At 41.2% G+C, this 24296-nt stretch overlaps 1 protein-coding gene and 1 long non-coding RNA gene across 5 annotated transcripts in view; one reads left to right on the top strand and one right to left on the bottom strand.

Annotated features, from left to right (window-relative positions):
* Positions 1-24296, top strand: part of PAN2 (poly(A) specific ribonuclease subunit PAN2) — a 179243-nt gene that overhangs the window by 146519 nt on the left and 8428 nt on the right. For 3 of the 4 annotated variants that reach the window (XM_085874652.1, XM_085874654.1, XM_085874653.1), the window contains 3 exons: positions 11666-11823; positions 19290-19433; positions 21540-21719. In XM_085874652.1, the coding sequence (XP_085730778.1) occupies positions 11666-11823; positions 19290-19433; positions 21540-21719 (482 nt within the window). Of the gene's footprint in view, positions 1-11665; positions 11824-15301; positions 15372-19289; positions 19434-21539; positions 21720-24296 lie in introns of those variants that run through there. The other variant, XM_085874655.1, reaches the window with a different exon arrangement.
* On the bottom strand, positions 6247-23844 carry LOC147030520 (uncharacterized). Its single transcript, XR_015056430.1, has 3 exons — positions 23713-23844; positions 21521-21686; positions 6247-6705 (listed from the first exon to the last, which is right to left on the bottom strand). It is a non-coding gene; the product is annotated as an uncharacterized LOC147030520 (long non-coding RNA).

Genomic DNA, 24296 nt, shown 5'->3' with positions numbered 1-24296 from the left:
TCCATTGTGCTGTGTCCTGGCCACATTAAAAATTCACAGTCTGACTGTTTTGAGATTACCTATGGATTGTGACCTTCCTCGATGGACTTAAGCATTTAACCCTGAATTTGGCTTGAGTCTTCTTGAAGGATTTCCTTCTCAGATAGATTTTGACTGAAAACGGTTTTTCTTCAGTTGTTCACGGCATGTTGGAAAAATTGGGCTATCTTCACTAAATCTAATTCTGCTGACTGTACATGAATTCCACTTTGGGCACCAGCACAAAGTAAGAGGATATCGTTCGTTGGTTTGGAGGAAGCCCTGTTCACACCTTGTCAAGTCTGTCTCTGGTGTATGCTCCCCCTCTAACCCTTCCCTCAATTCAAATGGCACCAGAGCTGACTGCTTGTGAGAAGGCCAAATGCATCTCTGACTTCCTCCACTCCCGTATTCAGCGTGTAGATCTTCACGGGATCCTCTCCTCTCATCTCCTATCCGTATCTAGGCTGGAGTGCCCCAATGTAGTGTCTTGGGTCCAGTCTTGTTCCTCATCTTCATCAATGATAATTTTGATTCCCTGGAAAATCCTAAATATGTCTTTGCTGCAGGTAATTCAACCCTCTGCCATATTTTGTCATCCTTCAGACAGGCAGGCAGCAACCTCTTCCCTCTCTGCAGACCTTGATAGAATCAGGAGATGGTCCAATACTTGGAATATGCCTTTCAACCCTTACAAATACCACACACTTACCCTGTCTCTCTTAAAATAGAGTTCTCACAAACTACTCTGAAATGATAAAGCTAAAAAATGCAGCTAAAATGTGAATAAGTTCGATTGATAGAGAAAATTAGATGATTATCAGTTGCCTAAGTATTCAAACCCTTTCCGTAATTAACCCTAAATCACTTCAGGAGCAAATTATTTGTTTGAAAGGTGAGAAAATAAGTGTTAATGGTTTGTTTAACTTAAAAATTAAGCTCCCCTACTCATCGAAGGAGTTTTAAGGTGCAACTCACTTGGTCAATCAAAAGGGTAAACATGAAGACCAAGGAGCTTTTCAAAGAAATCAGACATAAAGTGGTGGAGAAGTACCGTTCAGGAGAGGGTTATAAGAAGATTTTAAAGTCACTCATTATTATCCCTTTGACTATGGTGAAATCCATCATTAATAAGTGGAATATGTATCATAATACCCAGACTCAACCCACATAAGGTCACCCATCCAAACTCAGCAGCCGGATGAGCATGAAACTGGTTCGAGATGTCACTGTAAATCCAACAATAACTTTGAAAGATCTGCAAAGCTCCATGTTCGAGATGGGGGTCAGTGTTCATCAATCAACAATATCCCGTTCCCTTCACAAAGCTGACCTCTCGGGTCCTGAATGTGAAACTGGGTTGGAGATTCACATTTCAGCAAGACATTGATCCAAAGCAGAAATATAAAGCTGCATGGGAGTGGCTGAATAAGGTGAAAATGAAAAATTGTGCTTAGCACGACACTTGTTGAATTAGTTGACCTTTCCATGTGGTGGTCCAAGCTGTAATGTCATGGAATGTGCGGTGTTTATTTGTTCGTACATTAATAAAATGACGTTAAATCACGCCAATAGCTAAACACTTTGACGTCATACGCTTGCGAAAACTGTGCATAATTTGTACTAACATGCATTTTAAAACATTTAGATATTCCATTGAAGTTTGTTTTGGCGTCAACAGGAAGTCGCTACGACTTCCGGTCACTGAGTTATGTCCAAAAATGTGTTTTCACGTTGTGTGACGTCATGTCATGACGTTTAGTCCGATTAAGACGCAGTTTGGACGCGGACTGTCTCAGGTGGATTGCCTATCAGGTGCAAAAATTTAAGAATGACTGGTCCAGCCGTTTGGGCTGTAGACGACCGGACAAACAAACGGAACAGACCAACATACTTGACAAAATTGAAGATTTCGCCAAGTAATAAATGTTCTTGAGTGGCCCAGTCAAATTCTCGACTTGAACCCGATTGAACATTAACGGCGAGACTTGAAGATTGCAGTCCATCGACGATCCCCATAAAACTTGGCAGAAGCAAAGGAATTTTCACGTGAAGAATGGGCAAAGATTTCACCATCTCACTGTGCAAAGCTGGTGGAGACATACCCAATAACGACTCATAGCAGTCATTGCTGTCAAAGCTGTTTCCACCAAGTACTGACCAAAGGGGATGAATACTTGTGTAACCAGTGAATTTTGAGTTGTACATGTTTTTGCAGGTATTCCTGACATGTAACCTCCTTCAACTATTACAGTATTTAGTTTGATCTCTTCAGTTATGAATAAAAAAATGTTCATTTGGAAAAATTGTTTCTGCATAAGTTGTAATTCATCTAAGTGTGGCATTATTGGTCGGGGGTGAATACTTTTACAGGCCACTGCACTTGCTCAACACACCACTTGAAGAGTTGAAGTCATTCAAACTTTTGAGCCTCACCATCAGCCATGATCTTTCTTGGATAGACCATATTTTGAAGATGGCCTCCAAAGCCAGCTGCTGACTGGGCATCCTTCATCATGGATGGTCTTTCGTTGGTCAGTCTGAACTTTTGACAACCTCCAGTACAGGGTCTTCATCTGCAGCTTCATAAGAGTACTGCTCTCCCCTTTGGGCTTGTGCTCCAACCTCACACTTTGCCCTTCTTGATGCCATGCAAAGCAAGGTCCTCAATATTTGGGATCTCTCTCACAATGAAGCTGAAAGTCTCTAGACTTGTTATGTTTGCATGACTTCTCTGTACTCTACTGCTTCCTTTTTGGTCTTGCACTGCTTTATCTCTCTTGGAATTGTCCCTCCCAGGTTTCTGCAGGATGCACATGGTCTGCCAATAACACTTTTCTTTAACTCCCAAAATCCAAGCTCACTGCTCACCTCCACTCATTTGTTCCTCTTTTCTCTTCTCATCTGTGGAACCAACTTCCCCAGTCTATTCAGTACCATTCTTCCCTCCACGGCTTCAAGACAGCTGTTCACTACGACCTCAGGTCACCCCCTCCCCCCCCAATTCATACTCATGATCTCTTATCCCCAAAATTACCCCAATTGCAGGCACTCCCTTTTTTTAGGTTATTGTTGTTTTTCCCTCTTTTCTCCCTTTTTCCTCTTTTTTCCCGTTTTTCCCTCACCTGTTTTTGTTTGGTTAGTTGTCGGTTGGTTAGTACCTTCTCTGTTTCATCCCTACCTTCCCCTTCCGATTGTTCCTGTGTCTTCGTTTAACTTGTGTGCATATTTTCAATGCCCATGTGCCCTCCATCTCCCCTTGATCTGATTCTCACTTCTACTCTGCTGTTGGTATTTTCCCTCTTTCCATTTTGTTCCCATCCATTCTGTTCTTGCACTTCTACTCACCTTGAAAATGCATACAAACAGTGAGCATGCTCTACATGTTATTTTTGGCACTTGGGACTATTGCTGCCGATGGCTTGCAGTGGACATTGTTTCCACAGTAATGCTGAGCCACTTGCAGTAATATAAGAAAATGATTGAGTTTTCTGATCATCAGTTTGTAAATCTAACTGCACAACCTGTCAGTCATCTTTAAACATTTTGTCAGGAAAAGCATTTTCAGGAATACCTCGGTGTATATTGTCAATTACAAGGGCATTTGACTACATATTTTGCATGTGGGATTTTAACCTGGGTCATCGAGAAGGTTCATGATCACGTGGTTATCTTCTCTCAGAGCACCTCATGCCCTCCACTCGTGTACCACAGCATATCTTCCTTTATCATACTGTACTCTGCAATACCATGTGGTGCACTGTGACTCGAGATTTCTCCAATGAAGATCACAGAGTGAACCCCTCTTGATCCGTACAAGTGACTCCGAGGAAGATTCTCCTTCAGACTGTGGGTGCATGGTCGATTCATCCGAGCATATGGAGTGCGGAACCTGTGCATGATCACTCCTGACTGAGAACATCTGATGTCATTGTTCATGTTCACTTGTGATACGATGGCTGCAAATAATTTGTGAGCGCCCCAACTTGGCTGCACAATCTTTTTGATCGCTCTTTCTGTTCTGTGCTGAAATCCGACCTTTGCCTGGAGTGCATGTGATAGGCACCAGATTTAATTTGTGTGTGACTTTCATTGGACAAGAGCGTCGCTTATGCTTTCTGAGATTGAGAATGGTTACATGATGAGGAATAATCATTATACGAGACAGTTTTTTGAAATAAGGTGCCCTTTGAAAGGAAAATAACTCGACAAGGTTGATCGCTCCACCTGGGACAGACTTCGTGAACTCAACATTGCCAGAGAGCGAACGTGCAGATGGATCAAAATAGACTGATCTTAAACAGGCAGTAATGTATTTTTACACAAATTACTCAGCGCAGTCATTAGAAAGAATTCAACCACCTTTCTGGAGTGATGCCATGTTTGACTCAACCGACTGATCGTCGTTCCGATTGCCATTCGCCATTCAAATACACAAACCAGATTTGCCATGTGGAATGCCTGATCAATAAAGACCCGGGGTAAATCCACAGCCATCTGTGATTTTGTTGTCTCAAATTGCCTCGACATTCTTTCTCTCACCAAAACATGGCTTGCCAACACTGAGAGACACAGTCGTACTCTTGCAGACATTCGGACTGCACTTCCAAACTTAGCTTTCTACTACGTTCTCTGCATATATTGCAGTGGGGGAGGCGTTGCGTTTCTTGTACACAAGGGATTCAATGTAGCTGAGAATGGATGCTCTAACTTCGAGTCCTTTTACTACATCGATTTGACGCTGACATTGTTTGAAACCTATACATTTTGGCTGGTGGTTTTTATAGACCACCAACTTCGAACAGTCGTACACCTACAGCCTACAACAGGAAACTCTCTTCGCTTTTTGAGGTTCTCTGTCACACGTGAGAAGCTGCTAATGGTGATTTAAATTTGCATGTTGAAGATCCAGGTAACGGTGACTCATCCGGATTTCTTCACCTATTGGAGCTGACCAACCTTTGCAAGTATGTAACAAGCCCTACACACTCGAGTGGACATACGCTCGACCTCGTATCATGAGAGGGAGATGGTTTCGTGTCTGAAGTCTCAATATATTCGTCCTTGCCATCTGATCACGTGGCTATTGAGTGTTTCCTCCTTACTGCACGTCCCAATCCCATGTGTCATTCTATTACAACCCGAAAGCTGAAGGCCATCAGCGTTGACAATTTACAGCAGGATGTTTTGACATCTACACTTCTCGTTTTGACATCTACACTACCGAATAGCTTAGAGCAGCTTTTAACAGTTTATAATACTGAGCTCCATATAATTCTAAATGACCATACTCCACAGTTTAATAAATAAGTCATCCTTAGGCCTCCTTCATGCTCCATTGTGCGTGGATGCCCTTCAATAAAACCAAGCAGGATCGAAGGAGAACTGAACGGGTAGCAATTAAGTCAGGTCTTCAAGATTCTTCAAGTACCAAAGTCAGTGTAAGGCATATATAAAACTACTTCATCACTCAAAGGCTGATTACTTTCTTGGCAAGATTGACATCTCTGACCAACAGTCTTTTTCGGATGATAAAGTCTTTATCCTCACCAGCCCCTAAAATGATCTACCAAAATGTGAGTGTCCTCGACAGTTAGCCAACTCCTTTGATGACCTCTTCAATCAGAAGATCCGACTTCTATGAGACAAGCTCAATCAGAAAGTAAATGAAGACCTGTCAGTTGAAGCCAACAAGCACTGAAGCTTCCATGGAGGACTTTGATACTGTCACAGAAGATGAAGTTATCAACATTATCAAGGCTGCATCCATCTCATCTTGTGAGCTTGACCCCGTACCAACCTCACTGTTGAAAAAATAAATCCGTGTTCTACTACCTGCCTTAACGAGGATAATCGATACTAGTTCGCAAACAGGGGAAGTCTCTGATTTGATGAAAAACACCCTTATGACCCCCTCAACTGAAGAAGAACAGACTCCTGTGTGAGGATCTCGGTAGGTATTGCCCAATGTCTCATATTAGCTATGTAGCAAAGCTAGTCGAAAGGACAGCTGTCGCTTAAATCGAGGAGTATTTGATTGTCAACAATTTATTGGCCCAGACCGAGTCAACATATTGAGTATATCATTCTGTTGAGACGGCTCTCTTCAAGGTGCAGAGTGTTTTACTCTTAGCCTTAGATCTCCACAAAGAAGCTTTCCTTATACTTCTCAATTTTAGTGCAGTGTTTGATACAATAGACCATCATAATTTGCTCCAGAGACTGATCAAGTGCTTTGGCTTCACTGCCAAGGTTCTACAATAGTTTTACTCATCCTTGGCGACAAGAACACATGCTATTAGCATCAACGAGATCAGGTTAGACGCATACTATGACAACTGTGGTATAGCCCAAGGGTCAGTCATGGGACTGATTATTTTCACAATGTATATTGCTCCAGTTGTTATCAAAACTGCTCATGGCATACAAGCAATGGTTTATGCAGATTATATCGTCAAATAATATGAGCATGAAGACTTGCTGGATCGACTCAATGCATGCATCGCCGATGTTAAGCTTTGGGCAACCCAAAACAAACTTACATTAACCGATTTTAAGATTGAAATCATCCATTTATTCCTCAAAGTTCCTTGCAGTGCCTCATCCACTGACCGTGGCTGTTGGTGATGTCGATGTGTCTCCATTGTCCATGCAAGAAACCTTGGTGTAGTCATGGATCACCGAACGCTGAAAGAACAAATTAAGAGCGTTTGCTACTCTGCCACTGCAGCAATTTGATGCAATGGACAGATTTGGAACTATCTTATGAAGCTTCACTTGTTGCCAGCGAATTAGATGCCTGTAACAGCCTCCTTTATGGCTTGCCCCAATATGATGTCCATCAGCTACAACATGTACAAAACACTGCTGTTAAAATTACCGAGGAAATTCCAAGAAGGCAACATATTTCACAAATGCTAAAAAAAATCTCCACTAGCTTTCCATTGAAAATAGAATAATTTTTAAGATCCTCCTACTCACCTATAAAGCACAAAACACCATCAACCCGACCTACATAATGGACGTGATCACCCCTTATGTACCAGCACACACCTTGAGATCTATAGCCCAATCCCTCCTCATTGTCCCAATAGTCTCAATTCATTACTATGGCGAATGAGCATTTGAAGTAGCTGCTCCAACCCTCTGGAATTCACTCCCTCAACACATCCGTCAAGCAGCCAGCCTACAAATTTTTAAGACATTGCTCAAACACATCTTTTTAGCAAACATGAGATTAAAATTTCCATCTTACTGTTCTTGTAAATGTTGTTTTGTGTGAATGTTATTAATTTCAAATTATTTTATTTGTAAATTGTGTGCCAAGTTATTATCCTGTGCAAAATAAATGTATTCTTAGCTTATCTGGAATTTAAATTCCAGATAAGGTATTGTTGTAGATTTCCGCCCACCGGCGTGCGAACGACCGCGTCTAACCAATAGCGGTCGCTTCGCCCACCGAACGGACAATCCAGTCGCGGCTTTCCGGATCAACGCCGGAAACCAGCCACGGGTGTGTTTTTAACCACACCACAACCTTGTCCGCACTCTACCCGCGCTACAGGATCCGATCGCCAAATCTTCGATTTACCTAATTATTCGCGCGGGTAGGTTACCGAGAGATTGTACCTCAACGGGACCGCTTGGAAACGAGCCGCTTAAGCAGCTCGCTTCCTTTTGGGATAACCGAGCGGGGTATTATCGCGCAGTCCCGTTGGTCCCGATCACTTTACCAGCTATTTAAAAAACAACTATATTCCGAGTGCAAGATGGCAGCTCAATTAAGGGAAGAGGACGCAATGAACAGGTTTACATTCACACAAGGACATTTATTATAATAAAGCACGTATGCAATTAAACAAGGCAAAACACGTGTGCAATTATACAAGCAACAAAAGCACGCCAAAAGAACTGCGACCGTCTATACAAAATGCAATGCAAACATTTACAGCACACAAAGCACTTAACAATTTCCTACTTATTAGACGGGCCCACGGACACACGTACACACACACACACACACACACACACACACACACACACACACACACACACACACACACACACACACACACACACACAATGGTAGCAGAGGCCTTTAATAACGGGCTCCAGCTCGGAGGACAGGTGAGCTGAAACCCAGAACCTATCTCGAACCTCTCCACCTCGTGTGGTCTTCAAGTTGTTCGGACCCAGGCTCCAGCGAGAGCGAGCTGGATTCAATCACCGTGAGCCGCGATCCTTCCCGAGCTCCCGCGAATCCTCCCGTGCTTCTCAACACGTGCTGGTGAGACGAGGCACCGATCCTTCCCGTCGATGCGTCGCTTCCCCGAGCAACCACCTCCAAGAAGAGGTCGATGAGTCGCACCAAGCCGGGAACCAAAATGGAGAACAAAGAGCTCCACGAACCAAGAAGAAGAAGCCACCACTCGTATCTCGAGCTGAGCAACTAGCTTTACTTTCTTCCAAACAAGGCAGCTTGAAGCAAAAAGCTTTCAAAAGCCTCCGACCCTAACCAGAGTCAAGCATGACCCGAAGCTCTGCTGAACAACTCCTCTGTAGAAGCAAAAAGCTTCCGAAGGCCTCAACCCTCACCCAAGCCAAACAGGACCCGAAGGTCTGCTGAGCGACTACTCTCTGCCGAAGCAAAAAGCTTACTACTCCAACTCCGAAAACGAACAAAGAAAAGATCTCCTCTTATCCTTCTCTCGCCCTTCCCCCGCTCTCGGCGTGACTCATGACTCATGCCCTCGTGCTCCATTCCCCGCTCAACCACGGGTGGGAGGGAGTTGTTGACATCATGAGTCACGGGACGGCAGGGTTCTTCTTCCTCTTCACAGAAGACGGGGGAGGAACGTCTCCATTGTTTTGTTCCCTAACTATTAAATCCATCCGCAGCGCATCTAATCGATTTCTGAACATTTAAACAATGGAAGGTGAGCTATCTAGGGTACAAGCACTTATCGACATAGCTGACTAAACGAACCTGAATGTTGTGTGCAATCGAATTCCAAATTCGTAACAGTATTGTCATCACGCACTGTCTGTCCATCCGTCTCCTGTTTTTGACTTCTCCGGCCAAACCGCTGGGCCGATCCTGCTGAAATTTGGCAGCAACGTTCCACTCCTGACTGGTAACAGGAATTTCAAAGCTCATTTCAGTCACATGACTTTAAGGAGGTCACAATGACCGACTTAATAAATTCCTTCAAAAATCTTCTCCAGACCCACCAGTCAGAATGCTACCAAATTTGGTTGACAACATTAGGCATGGGTATGGATGTTAAATTGCTTGTCATTACGATCATGTGACCGGAGTGTGTCAAAATGGCCGACTTCGTCAATTTTTGGGAAAAATCGCATTAATTCCTTTAAAAATCTTCTTCTCCAGACTCGCCAGTCAGATTGGCACCAAATTTGGGTTGCAATATTAGGATAGGGTCACGATGTTAAATTACGGAGGTCATGTCGATCACATGACCATAAGTGTGTCAAAATGGAGGACTAAGTAAATGCTTTGGAAAAATCATGTAAATTGCTTCAAAAATCTTCATCTCCAGACCCACCAGTCAGAATGATACCACATTATGGTTGCAACATTCGGCCAGGACCCAGAGAAGCGACAGTGATTGCTTTTGGTTTATATTCCCACAAATATTTTGTCACTGGGATATCAAAGTTTTTGCAGATGTGCCAGCGGATAACTTTACAAACTCTGTTGTATCATCGTGTGTACAGCTGCTCCGACATGAGTTTTTTTTTTTTTACATCCCGATAGGAGGTGGCTCATCATTTCTCTTTCTACCTTGCAGAATCTACACTTGCCTGATTGACTCAGTCCCACCATTTTTTATGCCATTGTTTTGGTGTCCTTGGTCTTGGGCATTTATTATGATTCCTTCTCCATCCCAGTTGAGCTGACCTCTTCAAACCAATTCCAAAAAGCCTTCTTTGTCTATGCCCAATCTGTACAACTTTTTTTTTTAATATACCTTCCTGCTTTTTTAAAAATCATTTTCCCAGTTGACGGTGTATGCAGTGCCATCAGAAAGTATTCCCACCCTTTGACTTTTTCACATTTTTTTATGTGTAACAGCCTGCATTTTAAATGGATTAAATTTTAAAAATATATTGTCACTGATCTGCACAAAATACCCCATAATGACAAAATGAAAACATGTTTTTCAAAATTTTTACAAATTAATTAAAAATTAAAACCTGAAATGTCTTCTGTCAATAGGTATTCAACTCCCTGAATCAATACTTTGTCGAAGTGCCTTAGGCAGCAAATACTGCTTCAAGTCTTCTTGGGTATGTCTGTGTCAGCTTTACACATCATGATTTGGGGGCTTTCTCTCATTCTTCCTTGCAGATTTGTTCAAACTCTGTGAAGTTGGATGGAGAGCATCGGAGAACAGCAATCTTCAAGTCTTTCCACAGATTCTCAGTGGGATTCAAGTCTGGGCTTTGGCTGGGCCCCTGAAAGACTTGTTCTGAAGCCATTCCAGTGTTGCTTTGGCTGTATGATTGTGGTCATTGTCCTGTTGGAACGTAAATCTTCGCCGCAGTCAGAGGTCTTTTGCACTCTGAAGCAGTCTCTCCTCAAGAATTTGCCTGCATTTGGCTCCATTCATTGTTCCCTCCATCCTGACAAGTCTCCCAGTCTGTGCCACTGCAAAGCATCCCCATAGCATGATGCTGCCACCAACACGCTTCATGGTAGGGAGATGGTGTTGGATGGGTGATGAGCTGTGCTCGGTTTCGTTCAGACGTAGCACTTTGCATTCAGGCCAAAGAGTTCAATTTTCGTCTCATCATACCACAGAATCTTTTGCCTCATGCTCTGAGTGCTCACTGTGTTCTTCAGAACTTTCAACACTCCAGAAATATATGCCTCCTCACAATTCTATCTCGGAGCTCTACGGACAGTTCCTTGGACTTCATGGTGAAGTTTCTGCTCTCACATGCACTGTCAACTGTGAGACCTTATATAGAAAGGTGTGTTTCTTTCTAAATCGTGTCCAATCAATTGAATTGGCCAAATTTGGACTCCACTCAAGTTGTGGAGACATCTCAAAGATGATCAAAGGAAATTGGATGCACCTGACCTTAATTTGGAGTGTCATAGCAAATGGGTTGAATGCTTATTGATGTAAGACATTTCAACTTTTAATTTTTCATGAACTTGTAAAAATTTCTCAAAACATGTTTTCACTTTGTCATTGTGGGGTATTTTGTGTAGATCGGTGACAACATTTTAAAAAATTTAATCCATTTTTTTTATTTCAGGCTGAAACACAACAAAATGTGACAAAAGTCAAGGGGTGTGAATACTTTCTGAAGGCACTGTAATCTGTAGATATTTCGTTTTATATTTTTGTTTTGTCATTTTTGCTATCATTGGGGCTGTATTTGCTGCTGTTTTGGTTTAATGTGTGACATATTCCATTCGCCACCTGTCTTTGGAAATGTTTTGTCAGGTGGGTTTAAACTTGCTCGTTTGCTAAGTTGGATAGTGTATAATGCCAGTTTCTCATTAAGAACTGCATGTTGTTATTCATTGGAGCATTTTCTGCTTTTTGAAAAAGAAATGTGGAGTTTCATTGCAAAAGGTGGCTTATGCTGGTTGTGTTTGACATGTTTGCAGTCAAAATCCCAATCAAGGAGAATGTGTTGCTAGCAGAGGCCTCCCTCACACGCAAGCAGCGTAAGCGGCTGGTTACATTCATCCCGTTGTCTTGCTCAGAGCTTCCGCAGCCAAAGGATCTCGTGGGACTCGATGCAGAATTTGTTACATTAAATCAGGTAAATTCTTTGTGTGCTAACTTTTGGAGGATGTTTTATTGTTTAATGCATAATAAAGCTCTATGTTTGCTCCTCCGGTTCGTTTTATGCTGATTCGTGACTTGTGTTCATGTGTCCCTTTTTCCAACCTCAGACCTACAATCAATCGTATTTCACTTTAATTTAGACCATTTTGTTCCTCCTTACCATAATTTTCTCAAAACCTAGCTTATGTAAGTTACTCCATCCAATCTTTCCTGCCTTGCCATTGATATTGAGATGAATGTAAATTTGAAGAAAATGGTTTCAGGTCAGGAAAAGTGATTGGGAATTTATCAGGGGAAAGGCGAACTTAGGCAAGTCCACATATATTGGTGACCATTTCCACCTTTCATAAAATTAAAAAATGCCATTATATATTTTCACGTAATAATTTGTATTATTGCACTGTTGTAATATAATGTGGCAGGATTGTGTGTATGTACACTGCAGTGCAGTTCTTCTGGCATGTTCAACTTTTAATGGACTTGCTTTCTGGCACAGTTTTCTCTCCCAGTTCATGAAGAGTAAATGTTATATTTTACTTTTGTAGTACTTCAAAAAATAAATATATATATATATATATATATATATATATATATATATATACTTATTTACTTATATACATATTGGAAGGAATTCATATAATGTGCATTAAGCACCGAGTGATGGTTCAAATGTGATGTAAAGAACATTTACTTGCACAGGCAAGTAAATTGTGTGAAGATTGATTTTCCTCACTCGTGATTTATTCTACAATGCACTCACCAAATTGTCCTGCTCTGCGTTGCATTGAAAAAGAGGTCTGACATGAGAAAACAACCCACAAAGTCTACTGGTTTGTTTGTATCAAATATGCTTCTAGGTTAAAACCTAGCATTGCCAATCTATAATACATAGTTACATTTTTGGGGGGTGGGTGGGCGAGGGGGAGGTTAGGCATTGTCTGAGAATAGATCGAAGTGTATGGCGTAGCATGGTCCGTGTACGAGTAGTTAAGCCAATTTCGATGTGATTGAGTAGGGAAACATTAGCTGAAGAATTGACTTGTTTGAATGTGCACCATACAAGGGATGGTGTGTGGTAATTATTATTTAAGGATTAAGATGAGGGAAATTGTGCAGATGACCCCTTGTAATGTCCCACCGGATGAAGTCGAGAAGAGGGGCTGCACTGTCCAGAGAGCGAGGGGAGGAGCCTTTTGTTGCACCGAGAGGGCGGAGTTTTTAGGCATTCCTTGCGAGAGGGGAGCAGACTGGAGTTGGGCACAAACAGGAGCAAGGAGAAGGAAGAAGAATCATGACTCATGGATGAGGCGAGTAGAGAGGGTTGGGTACGAAGCAAGAGGAGAAAGAGAGGAGGGATTGCACCAATAAAGAAGGAGATAGTGTGCTTCAGAGAAAACAATTGCTTTGTCCATGCTGCCTGCCTGCCTTCTGTTCTTGCTCTTATTGTGGCCCTGCTTCGTCATTCCTGCCTTGCCCCGTTTGTTGGCCTGCCATGTGTTTCATCTCTTCGTTTACCAGCAGCTCAGGCTCATCCGGTTCACGTTCCCTATCCCCGTCTGTGAATATATCTGGTGTGTGGCACCATATTTTTTATAGGTATTGCACATAATTAGTATTTATTGATTCCGTGTTCCCCCTTCTTCTCTTCCCCAACCCACCATCTTGCTCCTCCATCATGATTCCACCATACCCTGGTTCTTTTTATCTATTGATTCAGGAAATAGACCCATTGGTTTTCAAAGAGTTAAGAGCCTTGTGTGCTTCTTGCGATTTCCATCGCGCAATTGTTTGAACGTCGTCCAAGGGAGTAAAAGCCAGTTTTGGCCTATCCGTACAATATCAGTTTTGATCGATGTGGACGCCACAATATTTTCAAGTGTTTGTATGTTATTCTTTCACGGCCAAACCATACCACATAAAGGCCACATTTTGGGTGTCGGTACTTCAGAATCTGGGCAAGGTTTTAAGCTACCACATGTTGGCCTTGACATACATTTTGAGGCCACCAAAGGTCGCTATAAAATGCATATTGGGATGTTGTGTCAGGCAGTGCTGCTGCTGGTCCACAGGCAAAAGGTAACCACCATGAGACCAATAACTCCATAGCTTTTCAATGTCCAACACATCCCAAAACTACCACCAGGAAAAGTTCACCCAGTTGGACAGTGACGGGTATCCCCCCTCCATCCCCGATATCATGCAGTGCTGGGTATCCCCCCACCTCCCTTGGGCAGTGCCAGGTAGCCCCTCATCATTCATGATAACATTGTAAGCACACAACCATAATAGCCTAAGGGTTACCAAGCTGAAGGCTGCAGAATGAAAGGTTTATGTTTCAAATCTCTCGACTCCAAGCCACTTTCAGGAGAATTACCATGTCAATGTCAGATTATTTTTAACAATCCAACTAGCTCATGAATAATTATAATATTCAGGGATGAGATTTCCCTGTCCTTGCTGTTCTGGGCTGCATGTGAAACCAGTGTGAAGATGTGCATTATGATTGACTCTTCCTGCATGCACTCGTGGTGACTTGGGAAATGCTACCTCTGAAAAGTCATGCTGCACCAAATGCCTCAAACTGAATTGAAAAGATAATTAATAACGGGTCGTTTTAACATGATGAATCACTAAACGACACTCTGCAATAGGAAATGGGTTAAAATGACTTGGCTTGATTTCAGCCAGGTGATTTAGCCAACTGAAGGATGAAGGCATCACTCAACATTCTGTTTGAGTCAACGTAATTTGAGACCATTGTCCTCCGGTAAATTTTGTGATTTGTTCTCTGTCGGATCTTTGGTGTACTTCTGCTTCTTCCAGGGCCTTCTAGATGTTTCCAGTTTGTTGTTGTAGTCCTTCATTTTGGTGATATTGTGTCTCACTGTCTGACATCTTTCAATCTCGATCTTGCCACTAATTTGGTGCATGTTCAAGATCGCTGTTATATACCTCACTTGTCTTATACCTCACTTCATCTACTTGTACTGTATGTGTCTGGAGTTGATAGTTTGGTGATGTTTCCACATTTGTTTCCACACTGTCAAAAACTTTTCATAAGCAATGAATGCAAGATGCAAAGGAAGTGTATTTTTTTGATTTTTTTTTCCAGATGCTGATCTAGTTTAGGATGGTGAGCTATTATTGAGTATCTACATCTAAAACCTACTTGCTCCCATGGTTGGTTGTCTAGTTCATTCTCAAGTCTGTTGTTGGTAATTTTGTGAACAATTTATATGGACTGAAGAGAAGGTGATTTTGATGACTAATTATTTAGGTTTATGTCATCTCCCTTTTTGTGGATCAGTCCTAGTTGAGAGTTCTTTCAAGTGATGGGGATTTTTCCATCTTATGTTTTTGCTAATTTACTGTATCACAGTTCACTGCCATCTTTGGATGCATCGATAACAATTTCATCTTTTCGAAGGGGTATTACTTCGTATCCTTTTCAGTGCAAACTGGATCTCATTGGTAGTTACCGGCGAGATGGCTTCGTCATCGTTTGTTTTGTCTGACATACTGGTAAGTCGTATTTTCTTGCCGTAGGGTTGTTTGTATAATTATTCCCCTTGTTTAATGATGCAATATCAGTTGGTGATAATCTTTCTGTTTCTTTTCAGGTAAAAAAAAAATCTCAGCACATCCTACCATAGTTCTCTGCTGAAATGCTTTTAACCTTCTGTTCTCCATTATTTTTTCAACATCTTTCATTTTGAAGTTTCTTATTGGTTCACGAAAAAATATTTTCACAAAAAAAATAAGTGACCACTATATTCGTTATTGTTGTCTGTCTGTCTGTCTGTCTGTCTGTCTGTCCCGAGCATAGCTCCGTGGGTTTTGATCTGATCCTGACAAAATTTTGGTGGGAGGTTTATATCATGATCTAGTTGTGTTTTCCTGAAAATGGGCGTGGTGCGCCCATTATGGGCGGAGCCACGCCCAAAAAACCTGTTTTTAGGGGGTAGCCGATTTCAATTTGCATCTTCTCCAAGGGGGTTTGTCGAATCTGACAGGGGTTTCGGTATTTGGTTAGTCCAATGGCACCTGCATAGCCCCACAGAGCTCAATTTTTCATTTTCGTCCCAAGGTCAAGGTCACAAGGTCACGAACTTAGAAAATTGCGATTTTGACAAAAATCCATCTTCTCTGAGGGGTTTATCGAATCTGGCAGGGGTTTTGGTATTTGGTTAGCCCAATGGCACCTGCATAGCCTCACGGAGCTCGATTTTTCATTTTCGTCCCAAGGTCAAGGTCACAAGGTCACGAACTTAGAAAATTTCGAATTTTGACATAAAAATCATACGACCGCCCAAACTTTGATAACTAGGATGACAATATTTTTTATGCATAATCTTGAGGCCATTCCCCACCTCAAGTCTTTAACCATTTTGCTCTATCTCGAACACGTTGCCCGTGGGGCCCTCTTCAAGTTTGTTTTTACGCTGATTTCATCAAAGTATGGATAATCCGATGAGTGCGAAATGCCATCTACTATACTAAAAAGATAGAATATGTTTGTTTGTGTGTTTGTGTGTTTGTTAGTTTGTTCGTCCTTTATAGGCGGCCGAACCGTTCGATGGAATGAGATGAAACTTGGCATGAGTGATCCTTGGGACGTGAGAACGGACATAGGTGGGTCAAGTTCAAGGTCAAAGGTCACAGGGTCAAGGGGTCAAAGTCACCGGGTAACTTCAATTTCTCAATTTCATACGATCGAGACGGGACCAACGCCATTCAACAGATATCTGTACCCGCCATGCTAGTAGAGCCAATATGACGTTATATTGTTCCTGGAATGTTCCAGAGGAGGTTTTGCACCAAAGGTCATAATCCTTGACCTTTGACCTTTAAAGGTCAAATTTTCAAAGTTGTGTGAATCGAACCGGGTTTTCGACCTTCTTCGACGAACTAACTCCAATAAGCTATAGCACGTATCCTGTTTCTTTATTTTAATGTCCACAACATTGTTTTGTGACCTTTAAAGGTTATGCAAAGGTCAAATTTTGAAAGTTGTTGAACGAAACCGGGTTTTTGACGTTTTGCAGCTAATAACCCGTCACCCATACCACATCATGTTGATCATTTTTATAACTTGGTCAAACATTATCACATTGTCTCATCCTTGACTTCTGAAACAATCTACATCGTCAAATACCGCTCGTGAACCATCATCGTCTTCAGACTTGTGTGTTCTCTATTCTTCTTCTTCTTTAGAGAAGAAGTGTATGAAATTTGTATAATTGTACATCACTCCTTCCCAATTCCATATCCAGGCACTGCATGATGCCATCGCCAGGCACCGAAGGAAGGGAGTACTCAGTTTTCACTGTTTGTTTTTTTGTTATCTTGCCAAAACGAAGTTTTTGCAAGATATGTTAGTCAGCTTGTATGCTTTTTTTTTTTTTGTCTGTAATCACGTATAAAAAATTCTGCAGAGCACAGTTATCATTGGAAATTTTTGTAACTTCGCATATCAGAGGCCTATAGAGGTCCCTTTCAGCGCATAAAATTTTGAAGGTCAAGGTCAAAGGTCAAGGTCACTTTTTCGCAAATCAGGGAGTCAACGAAACCCTTATTTTTTGAGTAATTTTGATCGGATCGTCTTCAAACTTCATGGGAATATAGTTCATGGTCTGGCGCTCAGCTGATTAATTTTTGGTGGCGATTGGCCTTGACCTTCATGGTTAGCGCCTGAGGTCAAACATATTTGACCCCAAGGTCAAATTTTCAAGTTTTAGGAACCATATCGTGTAGTACCTCAAATTGAACACCTCGATGAGTGCTTTCGAGATATGTCAAGCTTGAGATATTATGACGTCATTTGGTGACGTTATGAGGCAAACGCATATTTTTCATGGTTACTCTGTAGAACGATTCTCATCAGAATCTCTCGTAGGCAAATATTCCTCAAGGAGTCGCTCCTGGTGGATAGCAGCTCTGTTCACCTCAGTGTGACCTTCAAGAAGTCACACGTGGTCACCTTTTGGCAAGATACGGGTCACCCTGCAGGTGACATTGGTTTATTTGTTTGTTTGTTTGTCCGGGCGATATCTCAGCCATCCTTTGATCTCGGAAGATGAAATTTGGGGACAAAAGTAAAGATGTGCTTTGACAAAAACGGATTTTTAAAAATGTTTTGATTAATCAATTAATTAATTCATTACTTAATTATTATCGATTTATGAATGATTTATTTTATTTCTCACCCTGGCAATATCTCACGCACATTTTGAGCTCGAAAGCTGCTATTTGGACATGACAGTGAACAAGGGATTTGGCTATAAAGGACATTTTTGATTTATTGATTAATCAATTATTTGTTTAATTTTTTGATTAATTACTAGATTTTCAAAAAGTTGCAGATTCGGATGAAACGGTGTTGGTTTAGATATGCTATCAGCCAATTGATGAAGAAATTAATTATTTTACGATTATTATTTATTTTATTTTAATTCTGCAATTAATCAATGAATCGATCATTGTACACCGCTCCCTCCCAATTCCGATTCCATGTGCTGCAAGGCGGCATCGCTGGGCGTCGAAGACCATGTCGCTCCCTGGATGATTGTGTTTTTAAATTTATTTTTGGCATGGCGGCAGTGTACTTTGTTCCGGTAATTGTTATCTTTTTTTTTTCTTCTTCTTCTTACAGTCTTGATGTATCAATTATTGTTTGCCTTTCACATTCTTCATACTCTTTCTTGTTGTAAGTTGAGTTCAAGCTTGCCCCTTACCCCTCAATGGTCACAGCCAGTATCATATGGTGTGAGATTCTTGTGATTGACCAAAATCGAATCTATATAATTTTTGTTGTTCTATTTAAACAAATCCATTTAACTTTGCCTGGCTTCTTCTTTTTGAAGGTGTTCATGATGGAGAAATTATTTTTATTTGCAAATTCCACTAACCTCACGATAACACATGATCACAATTAAGAACTAATTTTAAAATTTGAAGAAAAGCAATGTTACAATATGGATTATGCATGTATGCTAATTCATGAAAACCTTAAAGAAGGAAGGTAAACATCTCCAGGTTTGTGCTATATAGGAAGATAATTATAAAAAATGAGGTTGCATTGCTGGATTGACTAACTGTATGGACACAGCTGACTTCATAAATCTGCTGATATGGACCCATGACCCGAGCTTGTTGACACACCGTTTGGAGAGGTTCTGGGCTGAAGTAGTCGAAACCTCAAGCAAGAACGGAGTTCAGCTAATGATACAGACACCTAGAAAATTGGTCATAGTAGCTTGCAAGTTACAAAGCTCTACTTTAGACGTATCACGATAGTATTAGGTTATTGGTTCAGAGATTTGTGCTTACAGTGAGGATGCATGGGGATACTGATGATGACTGTTTTAGCCTTGATTATAATTAGTGTGAGGAACAGCTCTATGTAAATTAGTGTTTTTTGTTTTTTTCACCACATCTTAGGAGGAAGCTGAGCTACGCAGTGATGGAACAAAGTCAACTATTAAGCCGAGCCAGATGTCAGTTGCTCGAATCACATGTGTACGAGGCCAGGGACCCACTAAAGGCATTCCATTTATTGATGACTACATTTCCACACAGGAGCAGGTCTGTAAAAATGCCGGGTCTTTAAATAGTTGCACAGTTATTACACATAAAAAACCTAAAATGGCACTCGGTAGAGTACATACCTCCATCAGGCTGAACAGTTCATGTTTTTTATCCCACTGATCGGCCGGAACTGGATCCAGACCTTAACCAAAATCTAGTTAGCTTGTTATTGTCACCTACCCAACTCATCCAACATGAATTCATCCACAAATGTTTGAGATATCATGCTATATTTCGTTTTTGGTCCAATCTCTCAATGGTGAAGAATCACTTTGAAAGTTCTAGTGTCTAGATCCAGATCCAGATCTTCACAAAAATATAATCAATTCGTCCTTGTCACATACCCAACCTATCCATCAAGTTTTGTCTGAATCAGTCCATAACTTTTTTAGATATCCTGCTCACAGACAGACATACAGGGGTGAAAACATAGCCTCCATCCATCTTCAGTGGGATAGGTAATAACTTTGTAAAATTTGTCTCTTATTTTCTCCCTCTCATCTTTTTTTACAAAAAGAAAATGATACGTATAATGTTCAATGAAAGAGCTGACTGCTTGGTTGAGTGCTTAAAGACCTGTTTCTATCTCCATTGGCTGATGCATATTTCACTCCTATGGCTGTTCACTCTTGCCAATGCACAACTTGGTCTACTTCTACATGATCAAGTATTCAATAAATATTTGTGCATGATTCGTGATCATAATCTTGATTAAAAAGTAAAGCTATTTCTGTGAAATGAGGCCGATGTTATAATGAATGTTATTTATTTCCCTTGTTTATCTTCCAAGCAAATTACAGTTGATCTCGGCTCGGGTCCGTTAGTCTGTCGGGGATGTGATAAGCTTATAATGCCTCATGAACGTCCGGGTTTCCTCCCTTTTGGTTTCGTCTTAAAAAGCAGTAGTGATTGTTTAATAAGGTAATCATATGTGTTTGTGGTTTATAATATTTTTTTTATTTCTGGAAGGGTTGCCCCAAGAAACGCCACGATAAGTTATTTATACACGTTAACACGACGTTTGTCCAAGGAGGAAAAACCCCTTGGGGAGAGGGGATATTACCAGTATTAATATTGTTTTGTAATTACATTAATATTATACTATCATTCGTGTTGTTATTACTTTTGTTCTTTGAAGTGGCCTTGCAAAAACGTCACAATCAGCTGTCTATGCATCTTAACATGGATTTCACACAAGGCGGAAAACAGACTTTGGTAGGGGAGCAAATGAAGTCGCAACAACCTCCATCGTGTGACCCTGAGTGCTCTTGTCAAGTTTTGTTGAGATTGGATCAGTAACTGAATGTATCGCAGACAGACAGACACACACCAAATTGCTTTTTATGATAAATGGTTATGCTGCGAAAAGTACTCAATGCAATTGAAGATACCCACAATTTTGAGGACTGCTTCTGACAGCCATGATGCTACTGCAGGAACCTCCGATTTGAGTCATAACTACTCAATGTGCCTGCCATGTTCTTGTTTCTGCTGTTTGTGTGTGTGTGTAAAAATATGTTTGTGAAGAATCCTCACTGGATTTGTATGACAGAAGGGTTTCTTTTGGTTTCTGGTCATCTTGTACCCTCAAATGTATCGCATGATTACGTGCTGGGAACCTCCCCTGAAGATGCTTATATTTCTGATCACTGCACCTCCTCACAATTCCCTCTTCTCTCGACTGCCCAAAGTTTTATCTTCTCTCCACTTTTTTTTAATTTTATTTTATTATTTTGACTTAATTATTTTGACCAAGCCACTAATATGAGAAAATGGTCATTAAACAAGTAGTAGTAGTTGTCCACTGCCAAAAAGTGTCTGAATATGTCAACTGTCCTCTCATTATTTGGCTGAAGCACTGAGTAGCAGGCTCGGGTGGGCATAGTGAGACGTGGGATGTACCAAAACAGGACAAATGTTTCAACATTGAAAACAAACGAGGAACTAAAATATCTACCATTTAACTGGAAACCAAATGCTCTGTTACAGTTCCATTTCAAGATGTCTGTCTTATCTCAAGGTTGAATTGAAACATTTTATTTCTTGTTTTTTCCTGACTATGCCACATATAATTCTTTGCTCACCTTCACATACTTCCGGTAGGTGGTGGATTACTTGACACAATTTTCGGGTATAAAACCTGGAGATCTTGATGCCAAGGTGTCTTCAAAGCATCTGACCACATTAAAGTGCACCTACTTGAAGTTGCGCTTCCTTATTGACAGTGGGGTCAAGTTTGTTGGTCATGGCCTGCGAAAGGATTTCCGTGTGATCAACATCATGGTAATAACACTTTTCCACCACCTTTCTTAATTGTTCTGGAAGTTATCTTCTTCTTGTGATCTTTGATTGATAAAAATAAATGTAAATTTATAGTTACTGTTTGTCTTCAATTTGCAGAAAAGATACTGAAATCATCGTTTCTGATCTCATATACTTACTTGGAATGCAAAAGTGGTGAGGGTTTATCCACAAAATGATAAACTAAAAATAACCATTGCATTACTTTGCTTTGCTATTATGTAATTGTAATAGCTATAGCATTATTTTACATTTTAAGACAATATAAATATATATGTATACACAAGCAAATAACACTCGTCGCTTTGCTGATGGGAATACTGAAGGGGAGAGGAGAGGGAGGGGGGACGAGGAGGAGTAGTGAAGGGAAGACAGTGTAAGGTGAGAGGAAGGGAAGGCAGACATGTGGTGGAGTGTTAATTACTGCCCAGACGCATCTGGAGCCAAGCTGGCCAGACAAACACCGCTCGGACATGTCTGGAGACAAATTCCCGTCTGAAGGCATAAACACTGCCCGGATATGTCCAGAGAGAGAGAGAGAGAGAAAGAGGAGGGTAGAGTGAGAGAGGTGTGGGAGGAGGGTGCTGTGCTGTATTGGGAAGGGGTAGAGCAAGGATGGGACAGAGTGGGAGAGAGAGGAAGGGAGGGAGGAGAGAGGGAGGAGAGAGGGGAGAGCGTGAGAGAGAGTGAGAGAGTGTTATGCTTTATGCACACGCACACGCACACGCACACGCACACGTGTTTCGCTGATATTGGCAACAACCCAAAAACCTTGAGTCGCTTTCACCGAAAAACAAAGTTGCATTTACATTGACATTTCAGGGATATGCTCACAAACATTGATCTTGATAAACAGCTGCGTGTGACGGGTTGAAAAATAATTTATCTCGGAAATTTAGAAAACGCATTAATACGGCAAACGGCTCAGAAATCAGGTGTTATTTCACAACTCGCTCAGGGCGACGGAGCACGGACCACTCGCTCAGTGTGACGGAGCACGGACCACTCGCTCAGGGCAACGTGGTAGGCAAAAGTGTCTGCAGTGAATAAATGATTCCTCAGAAGGACGTGGCGCGGTTCCGCTATCGACTGTACGGTGCTCGGCAAGTGGCTTAAGCACTCATGGAAGCACTCCAATTAAATGGTTGATCAGGAATAGTTGGCCAGGCTGTCACTGCAAATCATATAGCATCCCTTTAACTTTAAAGGTGGTCTTCATCGCACATGCAGCAGTTGATTAAATAAAATGAATTTGTTCAAATAATGACTATCCACAAAAGAGTTGCAACTTGATGCAGAACAACCCTGGAGACATCACAATGTTGAATCACCCGTGAAATAAACATTGCAGATAATCCGCAATCTTGCCTGCTCGTCTGTGCACGTGTCACGTGGTACATCGGTTCGGGGTTCGCGCAAACATTTAAACTTTTTATCAAAAAAGTCCGTTTTTCACCAGATTCGCTTTGATTCCCTGCAGAGCACCTCATGAAACCTCCCAAAATATAGAAACAGATCTGGCAGACACTATGGATAGGCATTCCCTTGGTGGGACAGGGCGTGAGGTCCAGCAGTGAATGCATTAATTCATGTTGCTCAATGAAACTGGTTAATTTTGGCACCTTCCAAAATTTTTTGTTCACTCAATATAATTCTCCAAAGAGTAGAAAAAGGTAAGTTTAATGCTTTGGAAATTTTACATTTTCTTGTATATGTCTGGAGAAGGAGGGAACATAGACTTGCTTGCTTAAATTAAATAAGTATATCGGCTTAATTATAAGACTCGTTTTTTCTTTAAATTTTCAGATTTCACAACAGATTTCGATACTTATTTATTCTGGATGATATCTGATCCTCAAAACCGAAATAATATTTTGCTGATATACTTTAGTCCATGAGAGCACATCGAGGAAAATCGCATCATATAATGCATTAAATCACTCCAAGCTCCTAATTTGAAAACTATAGTACTTACAAAAGCGATGTATACAGCGATTCAAAGCTCTGATGAACAGGAATTTGATAATGAGTGAGGAAAGGGGGAAAAAAACTTGATCATTAAGAAATCGTTGCGGCCTGTTCCAAGTCTAGGCATGGTTGAGCAGGCCAAAAAACATGGCGGCTTCACATCCGAGCAAGGTTACCCAGGAAACGGCTGAAGACCCCAGAAAGCGAGGTGGCCGAGGATCGCCTGAAGAAGGATATAATTAAATAAGACCGTTAATTATCTTCACAAGGGGTGCTTAAATTGACCTAAACACCCAGTTTTCACTCTTTCACTTCCTTGGAGTTTTCTTCGTAAGCATGCAAAGTTTCAGGCTGCTAGGTTTTATGGTTTTGGACTTATGGAGGAGATACACTGACACGCGCACACACACACACACACACACACACACACACACACACACACACACACACACACACACACACACACACACACACACACACTTATTAGAATATATATATATATATATATATATATATATATATATATGTTGTTTTTTAACATGATCTAAGGCTTGTCGCAGAGCTGATATACACATACACATGACACAGGAC

The sequence above is a fragment of the Eptatretus burgeri genome, chromosome 3, assembly GCF_056783735.1.
Source record: "Eptatretus burgeri isolate ZD-2024b chromosome 3, Ebu_testis_v1, whole genome shotgun sequence".
In the NCBI taxonomy this organism is placed as follows: Eukaryota; Metazoa; Chordata; class Myxini; order Myxiniformes; family Myxinidae; genus Eptatretus; species Eptatretus burgeri.
The sequence above is the reverse complement of the archived record's forward strand: the minus strand, read 5'-3'. Positions and strand labels throughout refer to the sequence as shown.